Raw genomic sequence first — 27702 nt, 5'->3', positions numbered from 1 at the left:
CCAGTTGTTCACCTTCTCCCTCAGAAAACTCATCTTCCCCTGGGATTTCTCCTTCAGATAAGGGAGATGGAGCCAAAGGACCAGGAGATGATAGCTCAATCCAAGTCCCTTGATCACTTCTGGGATTCCCCCTTCCCATGGTGCCAAGTGTCCAATTGCAGAGTACTAGTGTGAATCCCATACACTTGAATTTGTTGAAATACGGCCATCTCCTGCCTGATTGCCTGGGAGATCCACTTCCTAAAATAGGCAGGCATCTCCTGCTCTGCCATGTCCACTGGACAGGTCCCCACCTTAGTGGAAAGGAAGGTGGTCTGTGATGGCCTTAAACAATAGAAGGACCAGATAGTCTAGTCAGGTCGATGTTCTCCCCTTGCTCACTAAGAGCCTCAGATGACCATGCTCTAGGTAGATTCTATTTGTTTGGAAGGACCAGGCTTGTCTGTACCAACACCTATTAGAGAAGCCTCTGATGTCTTCATTTTAGTACACTTACCACTACCAGATTGTTTACTGGCCTTTGCAATTTCTCTGTCTAAGGCTTTTTGGCTCTGTTTTGGCTGCCTTCACCTAGAAACCCTCTTCTGAGCCCTAGCCTTGGCCTTAATTTTGGCTGCTGCTGCCAGGCTAGCAGATCTAGGCTTATTAAGCCCTTTGATATGAGATTTAGACTCCAGTGGTGAAGAATGCTGAAGCAGCACTGTTCTCATCCATAGCAGCACCAACTATCAGAGGAGGAAGGTAAGTGCTGTAGTCAATTGTCAAGCCCTCTGCAAAAATCTGTTGGCAGTTGGAATAGCCCTAATGAATATCAGTGATTCTGCAGATTTGAGGCAGTTGTAGGCGCTTTCATCATGCTGAGGCAATTCACCATACAGGTTAGGCCAAGATGACCTGAATCCCTGTAAGCCGACAGCAAGCCCATGGGTTAGGCTGAAATGACTCGATCCCTGTGGCGAATTTAGAGTCCGATAATTGGGTAACAGTAGAATGGCACCAATATAATTCAAAAACGTCTTGTTCAGCCGATGCAATCAAGCAGCCATCAAGCAGCAATCAAGAGGGCAACAAAATGGCCACCTGAGCAGTTAAAATAGCTGCTGGAGCAAACAAAATGGCCACCACTTTAATTAGAAACCTGAGGCAACTGTTTGTGCACCAAAAAAGAAGCAGGAAAAACCATTTGGGCTGTGCAAGTTAATGGAGCCCTCAGCGCCCAATGTCACGGCTTAATACCTGAAGACTCCCTTTACGCCCCACGTCTGCTATTTTAAACGTCCAGCCAGGGCAGTCAAAAGGGGCTTGGCAAGCTCTGAAACCTCTGCCGCTGCTGTCAATTTGAAAGGTGGCGAGAATAATCAATGTGAAAACAGCAAAGGCTGTCCCTTCGCTGAAATTGGCTCTAAATAGTCCAAATGCAGCCATGCTGCAATCCAAAAGACCTCGAGCTAGATTGTTAATGTGCTCGGTCTTTCTTGAGCAGTTAGAAGTCAGCTTAAACCTCCATTAATCATCCATGAGGCAAAAGTTGGGAGCACCAAGGCCCGCAAAAGCGGCAAGCTATAATTTGGGCTAATGGAGTCCCACAGCGGTGCTTATGGCACTAACTCACAGCGTGATGACAGTTCTTCCTCTGTAGTCCAAAAATTGTTTATAGCAGAAACTGAAAAATCTTTCAAAGTCTGAGTTGATAGCTCAAGAAAAACAGCCCTACGAGCTGAGGCTGAATTGAAAGACTGACCGTTACCAAGGAGGCATGTAGTCAGACTTTCAATTCAGTCAACAAGCTAGCAGGCTAGAATAACCCATCCTGAACTCTCCCGTTGATACCATGGAGAAGGGGGCAGGGGCAGGCAGAAGTGGTATTTACTGGTTCTCCAAACTATTCAAAATTTCTACCAGTTCTGCAAAACTGGTCAGAACCTGCTGAATACCACCTCTGATTTGATCGCTTGAAAGGGACAAGGTGGGCTTTGCTTCTATCATAAGCATGTGCTTCCCACAATCTTCCATAATTGCTTGTCCTTTTCTCAAGCAGCAGAAAGGTAGAGGCGGGGTGAAAGAGCTAATTCTGAATGATCGCATGGCTTTCTGCCTCTGTTGTGGTCTGCTGGCGGCCTGCAGAGCTGGCAGCAGAGTTGGAGAGTGAGGAGGTTGGGGAGGAACTTGGGCAAGTTCTGGAGTCTGGGGAAGGCTCGAATGAGGGCTCTGCGTCAGAGACAGAGAGGGGACCAGGGCCATCTGGTAGATATATGCTGCCTCCAAAGCCTCTGGAGTATGACATCAGTGAGGCAGAAGAACAGTGTAAGCCTGTTCCCAGTGTGCGCATGCGCAGAGCTGCCAGAAGGCAAGAACAGTTAAGGCAAAAAGGGTGACTTGGGTATGGAAGGCTTGGAAATGATTGGCCTTTCTCATAAGACATAAAAAAAGGGAAAACAGAGGTGACCCCTTGCAGGAAGCAATTAGTTCATCTAGTTGGTTCAAGCTCTGAGAAGTCTTGTTTGACTGCTATGTTTGGCCTTGCAAAACTAATTGGCAATTAGGTCTCTGGCAGCGTTTCAAGGGAGATAAAGGCAAGCAGACATGTCGGACTCTTTACCGACTGTGAATCATTATGGGCTCTGAATGACCATAATTCAAGCTGTTTAAATAAGAGGGCTTTTGGGACTAAGATTGTGATTTATGCTTTCTCAGGAAGCCCTGGTCAGAACAGCCTTATCGTAGCAGCAACCTAAGCAACACCAGAGCTCCAGGCCTAGTTGAGCACAAACTGTGCTTGCCGTTTGCTCCATAGGCACAAAGTGAGTTGGGGAACAGAAGGACTTTTGGCTTCAAGGTTGCCTGGCAAGAATGTGCTGGATATATCTCCTGGCAGCCGGAGAGACAGAACTCCCAACCCCTGCTGGATCAGCTGATATGCAGGCCGTGGTTAAGGGGCCCAGCAGCCATGATGTGTCCAGGGAAAGGCTGCCTCCTGTGCTGGCCATCCCCTTCACTAGGGCTTATTTTTGGGGTAGGGTATATATTAGACCCACCTCCCAAAAGCCAGAATAGGACTTATTTTCAGTCGGTCTTATTTTCGGGAAAACATGGTAGAACCTGCTTTTAGTTCAGCATCTTAACCATTATATGCTAATTTTTTTTACATCAAGAGTTGTATGTTGTTAAATTAAACTTGTTATTTACTTTGTCCTATTATTCACCTTTTTATAGTGAACTATAAAAATGTCTAAAAATATACCATGTGTGTTCACCATGACTGCTTCTGCTCTCCCCTCACTCTTCAATAAGCTGTAGAAAAAAATCCTTATAATTAATAACAGCAGCTCTATCGTAATAGTATTGAAATGTGGATATATTACATAAGAAAAGAATCCCTAGTGAATAAGCCTGCAGATTGTGCCAATATTCCCACTATTTTAGATATTAAATATGAGTACACATAACATAATTTTCTGTCACTAAGAGTACTATTTAGCAATAAAATTTAGATGAAGTATTCTTACATTTGGAATTCAAATAGTTCTCAACTTACAATAATTCATTTAGTGGCCGTTCGAAGTTATAACAGCACTGGAAAAAAAAAAACACTTATTTTTATACTTACAACCTTTGCAACATCCCCATGGTCACATTATCAAAATTCAGAAACTTGACAACAGGCTCATATTTATAATGGTTAGTTTACCAGGGTGTTATGATCATCTTTTTTAACCTAACAAAAAAGTCAGTAGGGAAGCCAGATTTACTTAATACCTGTGTTAATAACTGTGACAAGGATTGCAAAATTGGGCAATAATAACTTACCAAATGTCCCATTTAGCAACCGAAATGTTTGGCTCAATTATGATTGTAAATTGAGGATTACCTGTACTTAATTTTTCCTTCCCTCTATTTCAAAGAAAATGGATCAAGGGCGATTTGAGCTTTGTGAAGTTTTACTTGGTGGCACTAGAAATAATAATACTGAAAGCAAAACACTACCCAGATGATGTGGCTTTCATATTCATTGCTCCTTTTATTTACATTTAAGAAAGATAAAGTCATGTAACTTAACAATAAACCAAATGCAACTTGTACAGAAATTTTTAATGTTTTATTTATCGCACATTAAAAAATGAAACACACTATACAAATGATTTTTCATAGCAGATTACACATGTGCCCAAATCAGATTTTCTCAAAAGTGCTGCCAACGTGTATAAGTGCTGTCTGGGGAAACAGCTCTTCTTTGTATAGCCAATGTATTGATTTAAATGCAGTAGCATGCAACCTCCAGTGGAGGTTTTAGATTCCATTCTGTTCTTAAATTAGATTAAATGGCATTGGTGTCCATATTTACAAACTTGAAATGTATCAATCCTGAGCAGGTCTGATGTAATTCTAGGACTGGCAGGTGGTAGTTCTGGTCTTAGTTATAAAAATGGAAATCCAGACAGCAGCAGACAAACAAGTTTTATTCTCTTTCAAACTTGTTACAATTTAAGAGTGACATTGAAAGCTGCTATAAATTGTTAAGCCAAATAACTGTAGGTATCCTTTTCACCATCCACCCGCTCCAAGTATTCCTTCTCTATTAGAATATCAATGCACTTCTGAAAATAGAAAGAAAAACAATTATTCTGAGATGTTTTAACCAATTTTATCCTGTGACTCTGTGTTTAACAAGCTTTAACAATTATTTAACTAGTGAAGACATACTGAAACAAACAATAAAACCTTTCTTTACCTGACATTAAAAAAACCTGAAAGGGCAAAAGAAATGGTAACTGCTAGTTACCGTTAGTATTAAGAGGGAACCATTATCTGCTAGTATCAAAATAAAGCAAAAAATTTAAAAAGTGCATCTACAAAATAAAGAATTCAGTTTATCATCTAATAAGAATGGTAGAGGGGTTTCAGGGGAATTGAAGTACAAACATGACTAAAAAGTTGAGTTTGATTATAAAACAGTAACTACTATTCTAAACAATAAGATTTAAACATAAACATGTAATTGAAGTTACTTAAATTTTTCTTAACTTGTAACTTTCTTCTAATAGCTTAATTTAGTGCAATATCACATATTTTCCAATATGCTAAAAGAAAAGTTTTCCTGTTAAACAATCTTCATGCAAATGAGTATATCAATGTTTGCCAAGCGAAGACTTCTGCCTTCTAGATACGATATTTTTTGGAGTATAAGACACTCTGAAGTATAAGATGCACCTAGCTTTTGGGAAGGAAAACAAGAGGACAATATCTGCTTCTGCCTCCTACCAATTTGTCTCCTTGCAACAAGCAGCACAGACAATATACACTGTTTGTAGTGTTACATTTCAGACTATACTTGTACAGATATTGTTAAAATTGATATACTTTCTGAAGTATAGTTATTCTATGCTATTTAAAAGAGGATACAATAGTACTGGGCCTCTTCAGAATAAGCATTTATTTTAAAAAACTTCTTCAATTTATTAAGCTGTCTAGAACAATAATAAAGCAGTCTTTAAAAAATAAGAAATAATTTGAACATTCTATAGGCCTTTATAGTTATTGACTTACCTCCTTGTGGCAAACAGCTTGATTAGCACAAGAAAAAATTCTAAATCTGCCTCTGCCTCCCAGCAATTTGCCACATGGAGCAAACAGCAAGTTTCACCTTCAATTTCTCCTGATCATCAGTTGCTTCAAGATGCAGGGATTATTATAGCTTCCGCAAGCCCGTTTGCTGCAAGGAGGTAAATTGCTCAGAGACAGAGGTCAAAAGGTTGGGGCTGGTAGGTGGAGGGGGCTACATTCAGTGTATAAGACGCACCCAAATTTTCACCCACTTTTGGGGGGGGAGGTGCGTCTTATACTCCGAAAAATACGGTAATTCTTTGCATCAGGGGCCACAGCCCAGTTCAGAATCAGGATTGGGAAGTGATAGATGAACACACACGAAGCTGCATTTGTGGAAGTGGTGCACATAAAACTATTCTGCCCCATCCTGCTGCCTCTGCCAGTCTCCAGAGCCAAAAGATTGAAGACCACTGCTTTAGACAAACCTTTATTACTGGGACTCGTGGTTTGAATCTTGATGACAGCTGGGTAAGCACTTCTCCAAGCAACTGCTGATGCTTAAGGACTTTTCTCATCTTCATAATCCTCACAATAGCAGCCTAACATACACAAAATTTAGAGTTAAGGCCCAATCCTTGATCAACAAATATTACCAAAGGCTAATAATCATCAAAAGTGTACAGAGGTGATTGTTATTTCAAAGATGGATGAATGCTAGAAAGTCATTTGACTGACTATTTCATAACAAAAATAAGCTATGCTAGCTTAAATCTTGACACTTTTAAATACATTCTACATAGATATAATAGTTTGTCTCTGACTCAAATATACCAACTAAGGAATGTAGAGAAAATTGTTATTTTTTCTGCCAGGAACAGGTTTATAACGGCAGAGAATAACAACTTTGATCGGAATATACATGCAAATGAATTACACAAATGTCAAATTAATTAGGTGCTGCTTTGGGTCAGAAAAATAAAATTGAAATAAATTTTAAAATGGTGCAAATGGTTTTAAATTGTGTTACTGTATTCCCCCCCCATTTTTTATAAATATCCAAGGATGAAGAGATAAAAAGAGGTTCAAAACTGGTTGTTTGCTTTATTCTTAATAATCCTCCTTAAAGAATCAGCGAAAGGAACCTCAGAAACACAAGAAGCAAAACCTCATAAAATAATTTAAATATATTAAACTCAGTTCAAACAAAGGCAGATTGGGGCATTTGTGAGCAGGGCCCCTCAATAAATGGTAAATACAGGATAGAACTGTGCAAAAGCCTTTCTGGCCATTGCTGCTAACTGCTCAAGCAAGAAGTGTAAGTCTAGGAGGGTCCCTAGATTATGCATCCATCTGAGGAAATGTAACTCAATCAAAAAAATACAGTTGAAAGGTTCCCAGAAACAGAACATGCACAAACACAACCCTTCAGCATACTAAGATTGACTATAAGGCTTTTCCAATCCATCCAGATCTTAATAACCTTTAAGCTTCATTTGGTCAGTCAGGGGTTACAATATTAAACTGATTAGCATTATTCTTACCAGCAATGATCCTATTCTATGGCCTCATTAAAGAAGAGCAGGAAGTGTCAAAACCCTAGAAAGGTATATCAAGCTTAATCTGAAATGCATCAACAGAAAATGATCTCAGAGAAAGGAGGAGTATCAGTGCAACAATGTCCACTGAAGGAGGATATGATCAATTGTCATCAAGAGAAATCAAGCAGGACAAAAATTACACTATTTCCTGGTCCTATCAAATATTGTCTACAAGCATGATCACTTTAATTTCTGCATTATACCCAGGTTTGAAGTGTGATTGAAAATCGGACAGATTAATTATTCATTCATTTGTTTGCCCTATTTCTATAGCTTGGTGATGGCTAACCTTTTTCTCCTTGCATACCAAAATCATGTGTGCACACATTCATAATGCAATGTACTCCGCCCCCATGCGCATGCACGCACAACCCACACACACCATCTTTCCCCCCACATGTGTGTGACCCATCCATGCTCCTCCTGTGTATGCGTGCAACACCCCCCCCCCTGCATGCCTAGCCAGCTTCCCTGAGGCTTCCTGAGACTAAAAACAGGCCACAGGGTATGTGTGTGCATTTTGGGCCTAGCAGACCTCCTTGAAGCCTCAACCCAAATGAGAGGATGCAGGGGGGCGTGCCATGCTCCCTCTACCCTCTGTGCATGTGCGCATCTCCCACATGTGTGGCAGACATCCGAAAATCAGTTGGCACGCACGCATCAGCGGTGGGTTCTGGATGCCATTGCAACTAGTACAGTACAACGGGGCCCGGCGGCCACCACATGAACGCGCACAGTGTGCACGCAGCATGGGCATGCATCCTTACCTCCTGCAATTCTCTGTGACGCTCCAGCTGCTAGCTGGAGCATCGCGCAGGCGTTGTACGCTCTGTGCATGTGCGCTTAAGAGCTCAAATATAGGTACGGATGGCAGGCGGGTGAGCCCTCCGGAGCACTGTACTGGTGCCCGTACTGGGGTGTACCGCCTATAACCCACCACTGGTGCACATGCGTGATGCTGAGCGATGGCTCGTGTGCCTGCAGAGAGGCTATAGCTGTTCGCCATCACGGCTATAGCTGTTCAATTCAACTAAATAACTCTGAGTTGTTTACAATCCTAAAATTATAAAACAATTAAAAACATTAAAAAGTATCCAGAAGTTAAATATAAAGAGCAATGAGGATTATTACTCAGTTGCAGCACATTTCTAAGTTTTTAACGAAAACTGTGAAAGGACAGTAGGGTTGGAGCCAATTTAATCTCTGTGGGGCAAATATTCTACAAGGCAGAGGCTACAATCCAATCTGCTGGATCAAATTGCATAGGTAGAGACTCTTGGAAAAAGGTCACACCAGTAACCTGGTCTCAAGCCATCTAATGTTGTAAAGATAACCAGCATCTGGAATTGCACGCAGAAATGCATCACCAATCAGTTCAGCTCAATTAAATAGGACATCCATAGCATCACTTAAAGGGGATTAACTAGACTAGACTAGAATAAGGGACCTTGGAGGTCTTCTAGTCCAACCCCCTGCCTAGGCAGAAAACCTTATACCATTTCAGACAAATGGTTGTCCAATCTCTTCTTAAAAACCTCCAGTGTTGAAGCATTCACAACTTCTGGAGGCAAGTTGTTCCACTGATTAATTATACTAATTGTCAGGAAATTTATCCTCAGTTCTAAGTTGCTTCTCTCCTTGATTAGTTTCCACCCATTGCTTCTTGTTCTACCTTCAGGTGTTTTGGAGAATAGCTTGACTCCCTCTTCTTTGTGGCAATCCCTATTGGAACACTGCTATCAGGTCTCCCCTATTCCTTCTTTTCATTAAACTAGACATACTCAGTTCTTGCAACTGTTTTTCATATGTTTTAGCCTCCAGTCCCCTAATCATCTTTGTTGCTCTTCTCTGCACTCTTTCTAGAGTCTCCACAACTTTTTTACAACATGACGACCAAAACAGAATGCAGTATTCCAAGTGTGGCCTTCCCAAGGCATTATAAAGTGGTATTAACATTTCACGTGATCTTGATTCTATCCCTCTGTTTATGTAGCTTAGAACTGTGTTGGCTTTTTTGGCAGCTGCTGCACACTGCTGGCTGATATTTAAATGGTTGTCCACTAGGATTTCAAGATCCCTTTCAGTTACTACTGTTGAGCAAGGTGCCACCTACACTGTACCTGTGTGTTTTATTTTTCTTGCCTAAATGTAGAACCTTACTTTTTTCACCATTGCATTTTATTTTGTTCGATAGTACCCAATGGTCAAGTTTGTCAGATCCTTCTGTATCTTAAGCCTATATTCCAGAGTGTTGGCTCTTCCTGCCAGCTTGGTGTCATCTGCAACTTTGATAAGTTCCCCATTTATCTCTTCATCCAAATAATTGATGAAGATGTTGAAGAGTACTGGGCCTAAAACAGAGCCTTGGGGTATAACCCTGCATACCTCCCTCCATGTAGATGCAGTTCCATTGAGGACTACACATTTGACTAGAGATATGCAGCTGAGTGCTATCTACACATTGATATCTCACTCTAAACAAATGGATAACCTAAACTAATGGCCTCATGTAGATGTTAAATAAGAGAGGAGAGAGAAATGAGATCTGATCTTTCTGTTCCCATCAATATTAGCTGGCCCAGAAGGGTATCATGACCACCAGGGTTGGTTTTTTGTTTTTTTCTTTAATTCCACTGAGAGATCAAGAAAGTCAGGAGTGTTGTACCACTTTATCCATGCCAGAAGTTATCCATGATCAATACTGTTTCAATCTCAAACCCTGGCCTTAACCCTTACTGGAGGAGAGCTAGATAATCCACTTCATCCAGGTCCTCTGGAGTTGCCCTGCGGCCTTCTTTCCATAACGTTCTCTAAGGCAGTGTTTTTCAACCACTGTGCCGCGGCACACTAGTGTGCCGTGACATAGTGTAAGGTGTGCCATGGGAAAATTGCTTTATATATAGTCAATATAGGCACAGAGTTAATTTTTTTTAACATTTTCTAATGGTGGTGTGCCTCGTGATTTTTTTCATGAAAAAAAGTGTGCCTTTGCACAAAAAAGGTTGAAAAACACTGCTCTAAGGGAACATTGGAAATTGAATGAAAACTTGGTTGAGTTGAACAATGATCTTTTGAGAAGGGGTGCACCCTTGCCTCTTTTAGAGTTAGCAGAGCCACTCCTCCTTTCAAGGATGAATTAACTACAACCCAGACTCAAGGTCACAACCCCTCCCACATAGCCTTAATAAGTCAGGAAGAAACATTTTTTCTTTCAAGACATTCCATTTTGAAGCTGCAACACCTTCTCTGTAAGTCTTTCATGACTATTGGAAAGCAGTTGAAAAGTGTAATGATTGTTGCTGAGGAAGAAAGCACCACTGCCTCCTTCAAGACAGAAGAGAACCCCTATCACTCCAGGTTGAACTTATTGTCACTTCAACCAACTCTCAGGTCATTTCCTGGGCAATCTTAACCAACCATGATAGATGTTAATTTAACAGACAGATAGCCACCCAGTGACACGAGATACCCCCAAACTAGCACTTCCTCAAAACTCAGACTCAAGCACTGTGCACTTCCTCAAAATTCAAACTCAAACAACTTAAGACAACAAGGTAAAACTCCACTAGACAACTTGGCTGGACCTGCCCAGATGGAGAGCAACACAGAATAAAACTTATTTGTAAGATACTAAGAATACTATCAATATAGTTAATCAAATGTACTGATAGCCAATAGTGATATTTTGGACCAGAATTTCCATCAGTAAAGTGTAATGTCATGTGGCCATGCTAGTTAGTGATGCAAATTCCATCAAGTACAATTGACATCATTTAAGTGACTCCTTAAAAATAACATCAAGTGGTTGCCATTGACTTTGCATGTAGGAGTGGTAATTACAAATGGTGATTATATGACAATGAGGATGCTGTGAGTCTCAAGTACACTCACTCAGTGCTGTTGTAAGATTGAACATGCCAGAAAAGTGGCTGTTCAATGAGCATATCTTAGACAGCATATATGAGGAAAACAAGAGGATCTCAAGAACTAGCCTAAGTAGACCATGATAATCCAAATACCATATGTATAGTCAATCGTGGCACGACAAAACCGCGCTCGTCAAAGTAGCGGTGATAAAACCGCGTTGCTAAAGCCGCGACATCATCACCGCACGTCATCACCGCCACAACAGCGCGGCGACAGAAGGGCGCTTTAAAACAGCGCGGCGGCAGAAAGCCGATTTAAATTAAGGTAAGGGTTAGGATTAGGTTTAGGGGTTTGCTTTAGGGTTTGCTTTAGGGTTAGGTTGCTTCGGAAGGTGCGGATTTGCCCTCGCCCTTATGTCAGCACGGTAAGGTCGCATTTGCTTTAGCGATTCGGACGGCGCGGATTAGCACTCGCGCTTATGTCTCCGCGGATAAGGGCTTCGCGGTATTGTGGTGGAACCATAGTCAATTATTTTTATGAAGAGATTAAATTCTTTCCAAGAAAACAAACCTGTAGATACAGCATATTTAGTATATGACTGGGAAGTGAAGATTTCAATGGGAATTTACCACACTGCTAGCAATAAAAAGTTACTAACAGCTTTACTATTGTGGAAAAATTTCTATTTAATAGCACTATTAAATAAACTGTTAGCCACAGAAAATTCCCGAGTACCTGGATCAGGAGTTTCCTATCTTCCTCTATATTTTTGTGTGTTGTTTCTTGTTCCTGCTTCTGTTCAGTCTTCATTGGCACATTTATATTAACGCGTAATTTTTTGCTGCCAAGAAAATTTAGGTAAATAATTAGCTCTACAAAACAGAAATGAAGATCTATAGAAACCTTAGGATGAAACATGTTATGAAAGGCAACAGAATTAATCTAACAAAGGCAGGAATCTTTTTTCTGTTGAATGCTGCATTAGGTAATCCATAGTTATATCTTTTCTTATTTCCCAGAAGACTTAAAATTAATGTTTGCAAACAGGATATCTTAAAATTGGAATGTGACCTATCCATTGTTTAAACTCTCATTCTCTCCTAAGCACTTAAACACAACACAAGCATACTAATCAATGAGCTTTGAAGATAGTATCTCAATTGCTTTGTGCTGCCTACATTATGACCAAATTCAACTGAAACAAACATTTCCACAAGTATATGTACTGATAGCAATCTTTATAGTACCGCATTTTTCAGAATATAAGATGCACTGGAATATAAGACGCACTAAGGTTTTGAGGAGGCAAGTTTTTAAAAAAGTAGATAGGTAGGTAGAGGGATAGACAGGGAGAGAAAGAGAGAGAAATACAGTAGGTAGGTGGATAAAGGAATAGAGAAAATAGGGAGAGAGAAATAGAGAGAGTGTAGTAGGTAGTAGGTAGATAAAGGGAGAAATAGAGATAGATAGAAATACAATAGGTAGGTAGGGAGAGAGAGAGTGTGTAGGTAAGTAGGTAGAGGAATAGAGAAAGAGAAATTATATATAGATATAGAAAAAGAAATATGGTAGATAGTAGGGAAAGAGAGAGAGTAGTTAGGTAGGTAGATAAAGGGATAGAGAGAGAGAAATAGAGAACCTCCCAAAGACGGCCCGTTTTTCTTAAAGGCATGAATAGGCTTGGGGGCCTTGCAGAGTGCTCCTCAGGGGTAGGGTGGGGCCAAAAAACGAGCAAAAAAGGCCTGATTTTCACAAAAATGAGCCAATTTTTTTCCAAAAGAGGCATGAATAGTCAGGGGGGGAGGGGGGCTTGCAGAGTGCTTCTTGGGTGGGGGCAAAAATGAGAAAAAAATAGCCAATTTTTTGCAACTACAGGCCCATTTTTTGTGGGAAAAAAACTGCATGCATAGCTTATGGAAGCTTATAGAGTGCTGCTGGGGGCTGGGTGGGGCAGAAAACGGGCCGTTTTTTGCTCATTTCTGCCCTCCCTAGCCCCCAGGAGCTCTCTGAAAGCCTCCATAAGGGTATGCGCAGCCATTTTGGTGAAGGTGGGGAGCTTCGGGAGTCAAAAAATGCTGTATTCGATATATAAGACGCACCCAGATTTTCAGCCTCTTTTTTTGAGGAAAAAAGGTGTGCCTTATACTCCGAAAAATCTAGTAAATTAAATTATTTTAAATAATGCTAATTATATATAGATTAAAAATAGTCATAACCACTGAATAATTTAAAAATACTGCCTTCCGATGTAGGTTTCAAAAAGTTACATTTTTTATTACAATTACATTTATTCTATTCATCTGTGTTAGTTTGGTCTATTCAATTGTCCTTAACTCTAACTTAAGAGCCTATGTCCAGACTAATTAAAAGGCATCCATCTTTTTTCTTGGTTCTAAGCTTCCACAACCATAGATTATCACTCATTTCTGTGCAAATATTTTAATTATTGTGATTTTTGTCATAAAAGTGACCTTATCCTTCAAAATTTTATTCCAACTTGTGATCACTTTCCTGTCTAATTAACTTTTATAGAGACAATAGAGAAGGATATTTATTTCTTAAGTACATTATCCATCTTCATTTATGAAGAAACAAAAAGCATGACTTCTTGGTTCTCAGAAGTTACTTTATTAAGTTTGCAGGTTCATATTTAATAGTATTCCACATTTTCCCACTTTTACTGTGATAATTTCTAGTGTCTCCTTTATTTTTGGCTGACAAGAACTGTTTTGTATTAATATATACAAGTTAGGTTAAGTTTAGTGTTTTGACTTCCAGTAATGTTTTTTAATCCTGCTACTCTTATATTTAGTGTATAAATGAAATTACTACATTCAGTGTTATTTTGCTATTTTCAAAACAGAAAAGGTACATACCATATTCTTTGGTGTATAAGTCGCACCTTCCTCCCCCACAAAAGGGGTGAAAATCTGGGTGAGTCTTATACACTAAATACAGCATTTTTGGCCTCCCAAAATCCTGACCCGCGCATCCCGTTTTTCACAAAAATGGACACGCAGTGGCTTTGGGAGGCCTACAAATTGTTCCTGGGGGCTGGGGAGGGGGAAAGCGAACGAAAATGGGCCCGTTTTCACAAAAAATGGGTTGTTTTTGCCCTTCTAAGCTTCCAGGAGCACTCTGCAGACCTTCCAAACTCTCTGCACACCGTTTTTTTTGCAAAAGATGGGGCCGTTTTCATGAAAAAGTGTCTGTTTTGTGTTCATTTTTTGCCCTCCCCAGCCCCCAGGAGCACTCTATAGGCCTCCCATACCCTCAGCAGGCCCAGTTTTCGGAGAAAACGGGCCCGTTTTTTGCCTCCCAACCCTCACCCTTCCCATGTCACATTTTTTGCCTTCACAAAAAATGGGGCGTGCAGAGAGTTTGGGAAGTGTCTTGGGGGCCAGGGAGGGCAAACACTTTTTTAAAAAAAAATTACCTCTTCAAAATCTTGCTGCATCTTATACTCCGGTACATCTTATAGTCCTAAAAATACGGTAGCTTCTCTCCTCATTTATATCTCTTCTGTTATATGACTGATCTCTTGCCTCTTTATTTTTTTCTGAAACCTGCATCTTACTCTGGCATTTCTCTATCCATTTAAGTATATTAAGCAAAAAGGTTTGTGAAGAATTTCAATGATTTAATGACATTTTCTTGCATGTCATTCAAATTTTTGCAATCTTTATTCATATAAAGCAATTACCATGAACTGATTTTCCTCTTGAAGCTTTGAACAATCCAATGGATATTTCAAATTTATCTCATACAGGTCCTATTCTGCCTTCAAATTTCAGTATGTGGCCGAGAAATCCATTTCGCTAATCCATACATTATATATTCTATATATATTCTACTCTATTCTACTATTTGTGTCTGTGTTTGTGTGTATTCTAGTCATTTGAAGTGAATGAAACTGATATAGAATTGTGAGGTTTTGGTTGGAACAGTATTCTGACAGAAATGCAAACATGCTACTGCAATTATTAATAAATAAAAACCTTTTCACATATTTAATCCACTATCCTAAGAAAAACAATTCTGACTAGGTAGTTTTATTCAACTATCATTCTTACTTTTTATAGCCAAGGTACAATTTTATTAAAGTATCCAGTTTCAATTCCACTTCATCAACATTTGCATTTTCATCTTCTAAAACCTATGAAAAATCACAAAGAGCAATGTCAGAACATATTAACAAATTATTTCACCACTCTCCCAAAATAAAAACACTTACCAACAATTTTGACTTTAACAAAATCTGGAGTACTTGTGCCAAAATATCCTAAAAATCAGAAAGGTTAAAAAAACAGTTAATCAATGCCTAAATTCTCTAATAGGTTTTATAGATGATAGTGAAGAACATATGCAACCAGTGAATTTAGTTTAAAGCATTTACAATTTATAAGACCATGTGAACAAACTGCTTTTAAACAGAAAAAAACTTTGATTGGTTGAATGTAATATTAAGAGAAATGAAATTGTGCTGTATGATATTTAAAATTTTCTAGACTTGAGGAAAAAAAATCAGGGATTTTATGAAACATACTAAAATTCTATTCTACTGTCACTAGATATCTACCCAAACACCTTTATTTATAATAAATGTTTCTAAATGTTAGTCATAATTAATGTTTTAAAACTAATATTCAATTATAAAGGCCCAAAATTTGTTTCACATATAAATTTGAAAGCAAATTTATTGTTATAGTGGATGAAAAAACTGGAAGAAATATGGAACTTTATTATTATTTTTTAAGATTACATTAGTGAGGCAACAGTGCACAGAGATAAAAGTTACTAACAAAAGAGTGGATTGCAAAAAATGAATTGAGGTATTGGAACAGACTACTTTGGTTATTTTAAGATTTTTTTCAGGTCATTTTTAAACTGGATATTATTTTTTTAAATCTTGGTTGATAATATGGATAAGTATCTTTGAATTAATGATTAGTTATCTAAATTTGTTTAAGATAAGAGAAATACTGCACTGTTAGAGTTAATATTAGTTAAGTTTAACAGAATAAAAATTATTTGATACTACAGTTTTTATATCTGTATTGAGGAAAATTGGAAGTCTCTTTTTTATATATTTTTTATTACTCTGCCTTTCTTTTTTCCTCATTTTTAAAACTTTTTTCCCCTTTCATTTCCTTTTTCCTTCTGTATTTTTAAAAAATGTAATAAAGTTGTTTAAAAAATTGAAAAGTGATAAGTTTTGTGCTCATTACAATTCTAGACTTAAAGAAGAAATAAATGGACGTAGCAAGTGGAACAATAAAGACTCCTCAATAATTAAAACTATAATAACATGAAATGAACCTTACCATTTTTATTTGAGTACTGTCAGTCAGTTGCTGGACTGTGTAGGCGTCTTCTGTGTTATACTGCAGCAGGATTGCCATCTGAAATGTAGATGCCTTAAAAAGCCAAGAAATAACTTATTTGAATGAATTTCAAAATTCACTTGAAGAAATTTATCAGCGTGAATAGAACAACATAAAACCTTAGCTTTCAGACTAAACAATTCTTTCTGTATTGTTTGGTATTTCATATAAGCTGAAAAATACCTATTAATCAGATTTTCAATAATAGACAAATCCTGCATGTACAGTGAATGTTTTCAGATTACACAACCAAGAAGAAAGCAAAAAACTAAAGGACTAAGATCTGTAAGTGTTAAATACATACAGTGCTTTCAGAAAACATTTAGTTCCCCTTACATTTGTCCATTTTGTTATGCTGCTATTAAAATTAATTTCTTCTCATTAATCTACACAATTTTACAAATGTCTGTAATTTAATAAAAAAGAAAAAAATCCTGAAATATCACATAGGTGTTAGTATTCAGACTCTTCACTAAATTTTTTATTGAAGTATTTTTGACAGCAATTACAGTCTCAAATCTTTTTAGATATGATGTGGTGAGCTCTGCACACCTGGATTGGGAGATTTTCTGTCATGCTTTGCAAATCCTCCCACACTCAGTCAGGATGGCGATTATTGGTGGACAGCCATTTTCAGATCCCTCCACAGATGTTCAATAGGGTTCAAGTCAGGGCTCTGGCTGGACCACTCTAGGGCATTCTAAGTTGTCCCTAAACCACTTCTGTGTTGTCTTGTCTCTATTCTTAAGATTGTTGTCATGTTGGAAAGTGAATTGCCCAAACTGAGGTCCTGAACACTATGGAACAGGTTTTCATTGAAGATATCCCTGTACTTTGCTCCATTCAGCTTTCCCTCAACCCTGACCAATCTCCCAATCCCTGCTGCTGAAAAACACCCCCACAACATGATCACTGTTGGGGTGATATTGGGCAAGGGATTTGGGATGATATTGGGCAGTAATGAATAGTGCCTGGTTTCCTCCAGAACATTTAGAATTGAGGCCAAACGGTTCAATCTTGGTTTCATCAGACCAGATAATCTTGTTCTTCAGAGTCTGAAAGTACTTCAGATGCTATTTTGCAAATTCCAAGCAGGCTTTTATGCATTTTGCACTGAGAAGGTTCTGTTTATACACTCTGCCATAAAGCCCAGATCGGTGGAGGGTTCCAATGATGGTTGTCACTGAAACCCTCTGTCCCATCTTCACACAGGATCTCTGAAGCTCAATCAGAGTGACCATTAGGGTCTTCACCTCTCTTATTAAGGCCTTTCTCTCCTGATTGCTCAGTTTAACCATGCAACCAGCTCTTAGAAGAGTCAATGTTGTACCAAACACCTTCCACTTGAGAATTATGGAGGTCACTATGCTCTTAGGAACCATCAGTGCAGCATAAATTTTATTGCATCCCCAGATCTGTGCCTTGCAATAATCCTGTCTCTGAGCTTTGCAGACAGTTCCTTTGACCTCATGACTTTTGCTCTGTTACAGTATGCATTGTCAGTTATGAGGCCTTCTACAGAGAGGTGTGTGCCTTTCAAAATAATGACCAGTCAATTTAATTTACCACAGGTCAACTCCAATCACAGTGTAGAAACAGGTCAGCAACAATTAAGAGCACTGGAAGGTACTGACCTAAATTTCAAGGATTATTCCAAAGGAACTGAATATGTATGCCGTGTGATATTTCAGTTTTTTCCTTTTTAATAAATTTACAGACATGTCTAAAATTCTGTTTTTACATTATGGGGTACTGAGTGTAGATTAATGAGGAAAAAATTGAATTTCAACAAAGCCAGAATCAGGCTGCAGTATAACAAAAATGACAAAAGTGAAGGAGGTCTGAGTACTTTCTGAATGCACTGTATATGCAGACTAACTATTCAAGGGATTTTATCTATAAGTGGCTTATTTACACAATTTAAACATATATATTTGATTATATTATGATATTATTAATGTGAATATTAATATTAGTATATATTAGCAGCATATTTTGTGTACTTATTTAAACAAATATATATTAGAGAAGGTAAATAAAATGCAGGAGGGAAGACAGAAATATTAGCAAAGTTTCCAAATTCAAGATATAGTATCAGAAAAAAACAAATTTCTTAACATTTTACTTGAATATGTTTTTAACCAAATCACAGTGTACTTTACCTGTAGAGTATATCGATTTTTGAAGCAATTGGTAACTAGTTCGCCTTTGGATAGCTGATACAACCATGTTAATTTTCTGCCACTGTGACGACTTGCATAGAAAGCAGTAAATCTCTGATAACTGCGCTCCAGCTGCATTTCAAATCAAATCAAACCAAACCATATCATATTTACATTTACAGTCTTAAGCAGAGTAGAGAAATGGAGCAATAATTGGAGCCAATTATTGTTGATGTCATTCAGCAAGGTTTGTCAGAAGATTTTGGTGCCAGTTAATCTACTTGAACATGAACTGGCTATGAGAACACTCAGCTGAGTATGTACTCTTTTAAGGAGAAAGCATGCCATCTACAATAGATTGTACATTTAATTCCTAAACAAAAACAAGCGCTTTGATAGTTCTTTTTCTTTATTTATTGACAATCATACAATCCATTACTGAGTCTAGCAGAGTCCAGTGTGGCATATTACTTGACATAGATGACATAAAACGGACTGTCATCAGCAAAGTATGTGAAAAATATTAAATTTAACATGAAAATGGGTGTTTTCAAAAAGCCTAGCAATACTGAATGAAGGCCTTAATTATGTAGCAACTCCACAGTTATCATGGGAACTATAGTACTTATAATCCAATATAAAAAGTACAAGTTCCATAAGATTTACAATCAGCAACTAAAACCAGCAGAAAAAGCTGCACCTCACCTTTTTCCTTATTTCCTAAAGCTTAGCAGAAGATCACCATCTTGACCACTTTTCAGAAACTTTTGATACGAGAGGGAGAGAAGCTATTCCATAAGGTTAGGACAACTGCAAAGAAGGCTTATTTTTGGACCCATACCTGTTGGCCTATTCTGAGAGAGAGATTTTCAGCATATTGCTAAATCATGTTTATAGGTATATTGTATTAGGAGATGCTGATTCTATAGCTTTTAGGGCAGATCAATATATTGCTTTATAGGACTATGCTTGAAACCACACAATCAGCTTAGACAGAGTAGAAAGTACACCTGGAGAATGTCCAAACTATTTCTTGGACTCAACTTCAAATAAAGAACACACACAAAAAATAGTCAGTATCGCTGGTTTGCTGTGAAAGGGTACAAGCAGAAAGAGATGAGTAAGCCCTAATTGGATAATGTATGATTACATCAAAGAGACTGCTATCTTATTATGGACTGATCTGCCATTAAAGACCAGCAACAATAAGTTGCAGAATGATCTAAAATATACTGACTAGAAAGAAAAAAACAAAAATTGATAGTTCTCAGGAGTCTTTTGGTACTTGCTCTCAGATTTTAGCTGATCCACAGTCTTGGGCTTACATATACATAAGTTTACAATAGTGAAATATAATTCTAGAATTGCAACGTAAGAACTGTTGCAACTATAAAACTTATGGAAACTTTGAAGTGAATAAAACTCAAAATACTCATTCCTTTTTAACAAAAAAGAACCCCTCCACCCTCTCTCTCAAAAAAAGAAAGTGTAAAATGTTATGCTAACATCTATTGACAAAATCAATAAATCCATCCTTCAAATAAGTTGTACAATTATGTGATGAGATGGGACTACTGTGTTTCCCCAAAAATATGACCTGTCCTGAAACTAATGCCTTGCCACATTTTTTGTGTGGGCAAAAATATAAGCCTACCCCCGAAAATAAGCCCAAGGCCATATTTCATGGGACAAAAGAAAATAAGACCCTGTCATTTTCGGGGGAAACAGTATATAGAGCTCACAGTACTAAAAACACGTATGTATGTGTCACAAATTTAAAAAAAAAAACATTAAAAAAAAGACATTACTAGATGCCTCAACCAGAACTTGCCATTAGCCTTCCAGAATATTACAATCTCCCTATATCTTAAAATATAGAAACTAAGATGGTCTTACCTCTGATGGGAGAGCAAATGCACAAGACATTTGAAAGGGCCAAGATCCAGAGCTTAGTACTTGTATGCTGAAGTCCACTAATATAAAAACATGAACAGTTAAGTCAGTAATTTTATTTCAATCACTGACCAACAAAATAGATTAAATGAACAATTATTTGGTTAGGAAAAGATAATGCTATGAAGAAATGTTATGTTAAAATTAAACAAAAATAAGGAGTCTTTTATTTTCAAAGATATCGTAAAATATATTGGAGAAAAATTGCATAGAAATTATTTAAAACACAAGAATTGAAGAAAATTACAAATATCATCCAATCAATTCAACTAATAAAAATATTAACTGCACAATTCCACGTCCAAGGCATCCTATATTTAATTAAATATATTCCAGTTTTGCAAGATCTTATCCATGTTTAATTCAGCCACGTGATAACTCCCAGCTACATTTATAGATCATATAAACTGGTAAGTAGAATCAGACCTCATTGATACTTGTACTGATACAACTTCAAAATTCTAGATCTACAGACAAAATTGAGAATAAAAAAGCAACAGAAACACTGACTTAGGGACAATTGTCAAGAAAATTGAACATGTATAGGTAGTCCTCGACTTACAACAGTTCATTTAGTGACCGTTCAAAGTTACAACAGCACTGAAAAGTGACTGACTGTTTTTCAGTTACAACCTTCACAGCATCTTCATGATCATGTGATCAAAATTCAGATATTTGGCAATTGGTTCATATTTATGACTGTTGCAGCATCCTGGGGTCATGTGATCACTTTTTGCAACCTTCTGATGGATAGGCCAGATTCACAACCAGGTTACTAATTTATCAACTGCAGTGATTCACATAATAACTATGGCAGGAAATGTCATAAATGGGGCAAAACTCACTTAACAAATTCTCACTTAATAACATAAAATTTAGGTTCAATTATGGTTGTAAATCAAGGACTACCTGCATATCTACACTGTGCACAATTATTACTTTGACCATATTATCATTTTATTCATATTTTCCACCTCTAAATTTGAATAGTTATTGGATATAAGCATATCAGGTGATATGTATTTGTGTAATAAAGGAAGGTGTGGCCTAAGGAGATCAATACCCTATATCAAGGTGTGCATAATTATTAGGCAAAATAGGTCAAAAAAAATTTAATTGACTCTGAAAACATCAAAAATGGTAAAAAGTCTTTCGAAGGGATGCAGCACTCTTGAAATTGCTAAGATATTGTGGCGTCATCACAGAAACATCAAACATTTTGTTGCAAATAGTCATCAGGGTCACAAAAAACATGTTGAGAAAAAAAGACAGACATCAAGCACCAAAGGTTTGAGATAAATCAAATATGAATTTACCTGGTGCCCATTACCTCCAGTGCTGTCATATTTCAGAACTGCAACCTACCTGGACTGCCCAGAGGTACAAGGTATTCAGTGCTCAGAGACATGACCAAGTTAAGGAATGCTGAAACCTGACCACATGTGAACAAGACACATGTTGAAATGACAAGACTGGGCCAAGAAATATCTGAAGACTGTTTTTTCAAAGGTTTCATGGACTGATGACACAAGAGTGATTCTTGATGGATCAGATGGGTGGGTCAGTGGCTAAATTAGTTAACAGGCACAGACCTCCAGTTAAAACTCAAGAGCCGGCAAGGTGGAGGTGGGAAACTGGTACAGACTGGTATTATTAAAGATGAGCTATAGCTGGACCTTTTCGGGTTCAAGCTGGACTCAAAATCAACTCTCAAACCCACTGCCACTTTTTAGAAGACACTTTCTTCAAGCAGTAGTAATCTTTCAAGATGACCATAATATTTATGCATCACATGCATTGAAGTATTCCACTGCGTGGCTAACCAGTAAAGGCCTTAAAAGATGAAATAATAATGACGTGCTACCTTCCTCACCCGACCTATTGAGAACTTGTGGGCCCTTCTTAAATGGGAGATTTACAGTGATACCTCTCTGAAAGTGTCTGGGAGGCTGTGGTTGGTGCCGCACAAAAAGTTGATCGTCAACAGATCAAGAAACTGATAGACTCCATGAATGGAATAACTGTTATTGAAAAGAAGTGTGGCTATATTGGTCACTGTTTTTTTTTTAAATGTCAGAAATGTTTGTTTGTAAATTTTGAGTTTTATTATTCTCCCTTTAACAGATGAAAATAAATGAGTAAGATGGGAAATTTCTCATTTAGTTGCGTAACACTTCTACACACTAATAAATTATTGAATAATTATTTTTTTTAACTTTTTATTTTATCTTGATACAAACAGTCCATTAAACAGTGTGTCATCTGGGTACAAATTTTTTGTGCAATAATAGTTAGGTTTTACAATCATATTCATAATAATGGTTGCCCAAAAATTGTGCACACATAGATATTCTCCTAGGAAAACCAAAACCTCACTTTACTTCCTCAAATATTCAGGTTTGAGATTCATTAACATTTTAGATTGACAGAGTGCACTGTAGTTGTTCAATAATAAAATTAATCCTCAAAATTACAACTTGTCTAATAATTGTGCATACAGTGTATAGTTCTAGGAACTGAGCCTGACTGGAGAAACCCTTTTTGTTGGCATTTGGTGTAAAACCACTTAGATTAACACACTTCTAAGTTAAAATTGTATCCTAAGTATCAGAACAGTCTTGCACATAAAAGTCGATGTTTAGATTCTAATCTCTCCCCACACCCTAACCTTCTTTCTTTTTCTCAGCAGTATAATTACTGATAAGACACTTTCTAAAAATTGAAGTTGGCATTTCTTATAGTTCAAAGCAAATCAACTAAAGTTATATAAAGTATTGTCTTACAGAACAAAAATTTGCTGTAGTTTTTGATCCTTTTCACTGCTTGCAATATCAGCTCTTTCCTAAAACGCTTTTAAAACAAATGTTCTTTTCCCATGCCTACTTTGGTCCCTTCTTATTTTGTTTTTGGAGAAGCATCTTACTGATAGATAGAATCTTAAATCCATTTATATAATTTTCAATATTGGATTGATTTGTAAGGAAGACTACTTCCTTCATTAATATACTATTCACTTTCATCAATCTATAAAAATGTATATTAATTTACAGGTTTGAAAACAAATAAATTTTAACTTTGCTTACAATCCAATGGCTCTGAATTGGATAGGTGCTTTTTGAACTGCTCATTCAGGTCTTTGCTTACACCTATATCTTGGAACATCCTTTGAAGTTTGGATGTGTACTCAAAGCCACAAGCTTGCTATAATGAATCACAGAACAATTATGAAGTTATACATTTTGAGATAAAGTAATGCACACACTACAGAAAAATCTTATCTATAAGTCCTCTAGTACAATGCAACCACTATAATAATAATAAACTTATGTTAAGATTTAATATGACTGAAATAAACAAATAGAATTTTCTAGCAATTTAATTACTTTTAGCATCTGAGTGCAGAAAATTTTCAGCCTTGATCTGACCACCAAAAGTCAACATAAATTTATTGTTTAATTACTTCTATGGTATACACGTTTTCTACCTGCAGCTAGCAATTCTTTATAAAATGGTTCACCTTAAGTTATTATAATTATTGAATTATTTAAAATAATAGATTTATGGAGAAATTACAACCAAAGCTCAATAAAAACAATTATTTTAATCACCTGTTCACTTGTGGTAATTTAAAAGCTCACCAAAAACAATACATGTTTATCAACAACAAATGGTTGTTTGCTCTTTCATAAGCATGTAAACATATGCGCTCTTAAATTCTGTGTATGACAGGCCAACACACATTTTGAAAATATAAAGTTCTGCTTAAGAGATTTTTGAGAACTAATGATAGTCTAAAAACTGATTTAAATAGATTAGTATTCATGTTCAATTTTCATGTTCCATTTATTCAGCTGTTCTAAATAAAAAATAAAACAAAGCAAAAACATGGATGTGAACGAATAACTATTTTTGTGAAGTGCAAAACTATCTAGCTTTCAAACATAACATTAAAAATCTGAATGTATCAAGATAAAAAATTATTTAGCCTACCGTAGGAATACTTGAAAATAAATGTTTATTATGAACAATAATGAACAATTTGAATCAATTTCTTGTATTGGGAGATAGATTAAACATGAAGAAAACTATTCTATATAGGTAATCCTTGAGTTACGAGATGGAGCCTGTCAATTACATTTGTAACCTGAGGATTCATTGGAATGAATTATGTTAAATGAACGTGAAAATTCTCTGCCTTTGCCCATGCCTTTGCTAATCAAATGCGCAGGTTCTTTAGTGCACAAGATATCTTAGGGTGGGGAAGAGCATGGGGGGTCTAGAGCTTCCAATCACCCAAGGCCACCCCAACCCACTGAGATATCTCATGATTCCCCTCACCAATCCTGCCTGAATGAGTCCACTTACCTTTTGAAGATCTCGATGAGCTACCCTCTCCAGCATCTCTGTCATGATTTCACCTTGAGCAAAGGCTTGCTGAAATCTAGAGGGTGATTGTGTTTCTCTAGTCTCAAGCATCTTTGCAAGAAACCCTTGCTGCCAAAAATGGAGCCGCAACAAAAACGGAGCCCAGGAGGGGATGCGGTAGCAGCTGTGCTTTTGGCAGCAAGGGTTTTTTGCAAAGATGATTGAAGTGTAGGGGTATTCAATGTCCCTCTAGGCTCCAATCATCTTTGCAAAAGATCCTTGCTGCCAAAAACGGAGCCTGGGAGGAACGAGGCAGCAAAGATGATAGGAGCCTTGCATAAAGTCCTTGCTGCCAAAAATGGAGCCGCTGTTGTGTCCCTTCCAGGCTCAATTTTTGATGCAGCTCCATTTTTAGCAGCAAGAGCTTTTTGCAAAGACGATAGGAGCCTAGAGAGAGATTGCATCTCCATAGGCTCCGATCATCTTTGCAAAAAGCCCTTGCTGCCATAAACAAAGCCTGGGAGAGGGGTGCTGGTCCGTCCTGGGCTCCGTTCTTATTAGCAAAGGCATTTTGCAAAGATGACTGGAGCCTACAGGGATGCAATCTCCCTGTAGGCTTCGGCAAGCCTTTGCAAAAAGCCTTTGCCAGAAAGAACAGAGCCCAAGAGGGATGGACTGGCCTCTCCCAGGCTCCATCCTTGCCAGCAAAGGCTTTTACAAGGACAATCAGAGCCTACAGGGATGCAATCTCTCACCCCTGCAGGCTGTGGCAAGGAAACGGCAAACAAAGGGAGGGCTTAAAAACCGAAGCCTTCCCTCTAATTGCAAAGCCTTTTGCCGCAGACCTCGTCCAGGCCTCAATCTGCAGAGAAAGGAGGCCTAAAATAGTATGAGATCATGCAAGATCAATAGCGCAAGATCTCACGCTATTCATCTTGTGTGATCTCGCATTTCTTTAGGCCTCTGTTCGCTGTGAAGGCACCGAATGTCTGAAGCAAGCAAAGGCTTGCTAGATCTTTACAAAGGTGGGTCTCTACAGACCCAGTGCCTGTGTAGACCTGGTGGAGGTAGGAGATAATAGGCATGGCGAATGTTTCAGTGCCTCTGTGGTTGTTCCTAAAGGTGAATGACTGCTGTAGTGCTGCAACTTTCACAACTTTTGGACAGTGTTTAAGAACTTGGGTGGGTGGGTGGTTATGTTGTAACCCCAAATGCTCACTAAGTGAACTGTCGTATCTCGAGGATTACCTGTAATAAACAAAAGAAAATCATTTTAAATATAATATTCATTTAGTTACCATATGTCTTTAGATATTTTCAATTAATACATACATGTTTATATAGTTTATGAGTATCATTGGTACATGACGTTTTGGCAAATATAAGCAATAAAAGACACATAAACAAAAGAGAAACACACCTTCAATTTGGAAATCATACTTGCTTCAGCATCATCACTAGCACTGTTCTGGTGTACCAGCCTCTTTGCCAGCATTTTGGCATAGAATTTTTGAAACACATCTTTGTCCTCAATATATTTGAAGACCACCATCTAGAAGAAGCATGAATTTTTAGTATTTATTTTTAGAACAAGACCTTTACAGCCAACTTCATATTTCTCTCAACAAAACATAATTATTTTTATATATTTTAAAAAATATTTATATATGTTGTTTTACATAAAGAGAACTATATACTTTAAGTTACTATGTATTTTTAAGTATGTTGTAAAAGCATACTTCCTGCTTGAAATAATTATCAACTAAGAGTAATATGGATAATGTATAAGTATCACATATAAATAAGTGCTTTAATTATAGAAACAAGAAGGATTCAAGGCAAATCATGTTATCCTATTGAGTCCAGCTCCAATTATCATTGTAAACCAATTTCCAAAAATTATACATAATTATGTATACATAATTACACATAAACTTACCACTTGGTTAAGTGTGTCTTCAAGTTCCGCTTCCTCTGGATTCTTTGAGCTACAGTCAAAAGGGCATTAAAATTGTTATGATCCAGCAAGCCCATTATTTCAATTTTTGTCTATGTTTTGTGTGTGTGTGTGTGTGTGTGTGTGTGTGTGTGTGTGCTTGTGTATATGTATATAGTGTCTTCAAATCCATTAGGTTTTGTGTGTGTGTGTGTGTGTCTCCTAATCCACAAGGTTCTTTTGTGATTAATCATATCTACTATAACAACAATTTTGTAAATAAACAAGCCCTCCATTGCATTATTTTATAAGAGAAAATTTTTCCATAATTAAATCTGTGGTCACCAACAAAATGTTTTGTTACTTTGATCTGCAACCAGAAAAAGTACATTGCACTCCTTTGATTCTTAATAAATTACGCTCAAACCAAAAAATATAAAAGTATTCTAGTTTGCCACTTTGAGGGAATGATTAAAGTGCTGGCTAGAAATCAGGAGACTGTGGATTCTAGTTTCTCCTTAAGAATGAAAGCTGGCTGAGTGACTTGGAACATGCTCTTTAGCCTAATTCACCTCATAGGCTTTGTGGTGTGGGGAAAACTGGCGAAGGAAGAAGTATTATGTATGTTTGATGTCTTGAGTTATTTGTAAAGTAATAAAGCAAGGATGAAAATTTAATAAACAAACAAATAAAACAATTTTCAATGGCTTTTGCGACAAGAGCAAATTAGATTCCACCTATTTATCTATTTATAGTTTTAATTGTTTTCCATTTAAAAAATAATTCCTGAATAGAATACATCTTAAGACAATAAGAACACTGTCACACTAAACATGGAAGTATAATACAACAAAATCCCTGGTTGAAGAAGCTTTCAGTTTTTGATAACTGAA

At 37.4% G+C, this 27702-nt stretch overlaps 1 protein-coding gene across 3 annotated transcripts in view; it reads right to left on the bottom strand.

The window, feature by feature from the left end:
- Positions 1 to 3994: 3994 nt before the first annotated feature.
- CUL1 (cullin 1) overlaps positions 3995 to 27702 on the bottom strand; it is an 83519-nt gene continuing 59811 nt past the window's right edge. For all 3 annotated transcript variants that reach the window (XM_087713149.1, XM_087713151.1, XM_087713150.1), the window contains 11 exons: positions 26813 to 26861; positions 26294 to 26425; positions 23592 to 23709; positions 20452 to 20528; positions 18556 to 18687; positions 16334 to 16426; positions 15244 to 15291; positions 15083 to 15165; positions 11745 to 11850; positions 6030 to 6143; positions 3995 to 4595 (listed from right to left, as the gene is read on the bottom strand). In XM_087713149.1, coding sequence (XP_087569275.1) covers positions 4515 to 4595; positions 6030 to 6143; positions 11745 to 11850; positions 15083 to 15165; positions 15244 to 15291; positions 16334 to 16426; positions 18556 to 18687; positions 20452 to 20528; positions 23592 to 23709; positions 26294 to 26425; positions 26813 to 26861 — 1033 coding nt within the window. In that variant the 3' untranslated portion in view covers positions 3995 to 4514. The remainder of the gene's footprint in view (positions 4596 to 6029; positions 6144 to 11744; positions 11851 to 15082; positions 15166 to 15243; positions 15292 to 16333; positions 16427 to 18555; positions 18688 to 20451; positions 20529 to 23591; positions 23710 to 26293; positions 26426 to 26812; positions 26862 to 27702) is intronic.

The sequence above is a fragment of the Thamnophis sirtalis genome, unplaced genomic scaffold, assembly GCF_051295495.1.
Source record: "Thamnophis sirtalis isolate CommonGarterSnake01/CBP01778 unplaced genomic scaffold, rThaSir2_p1.2 scaffold_4, whole genome shotgun sequence".
Lineage (NCBI taxonomy): Eukaryota > Metazoa > Chordata > Lepidosauria > Squamata > Natricidae > Thamnophis > Thamnophis sirtalis.
This window is presented reverse-complemented; position numbering and strand designations above follow the sequence as displayed.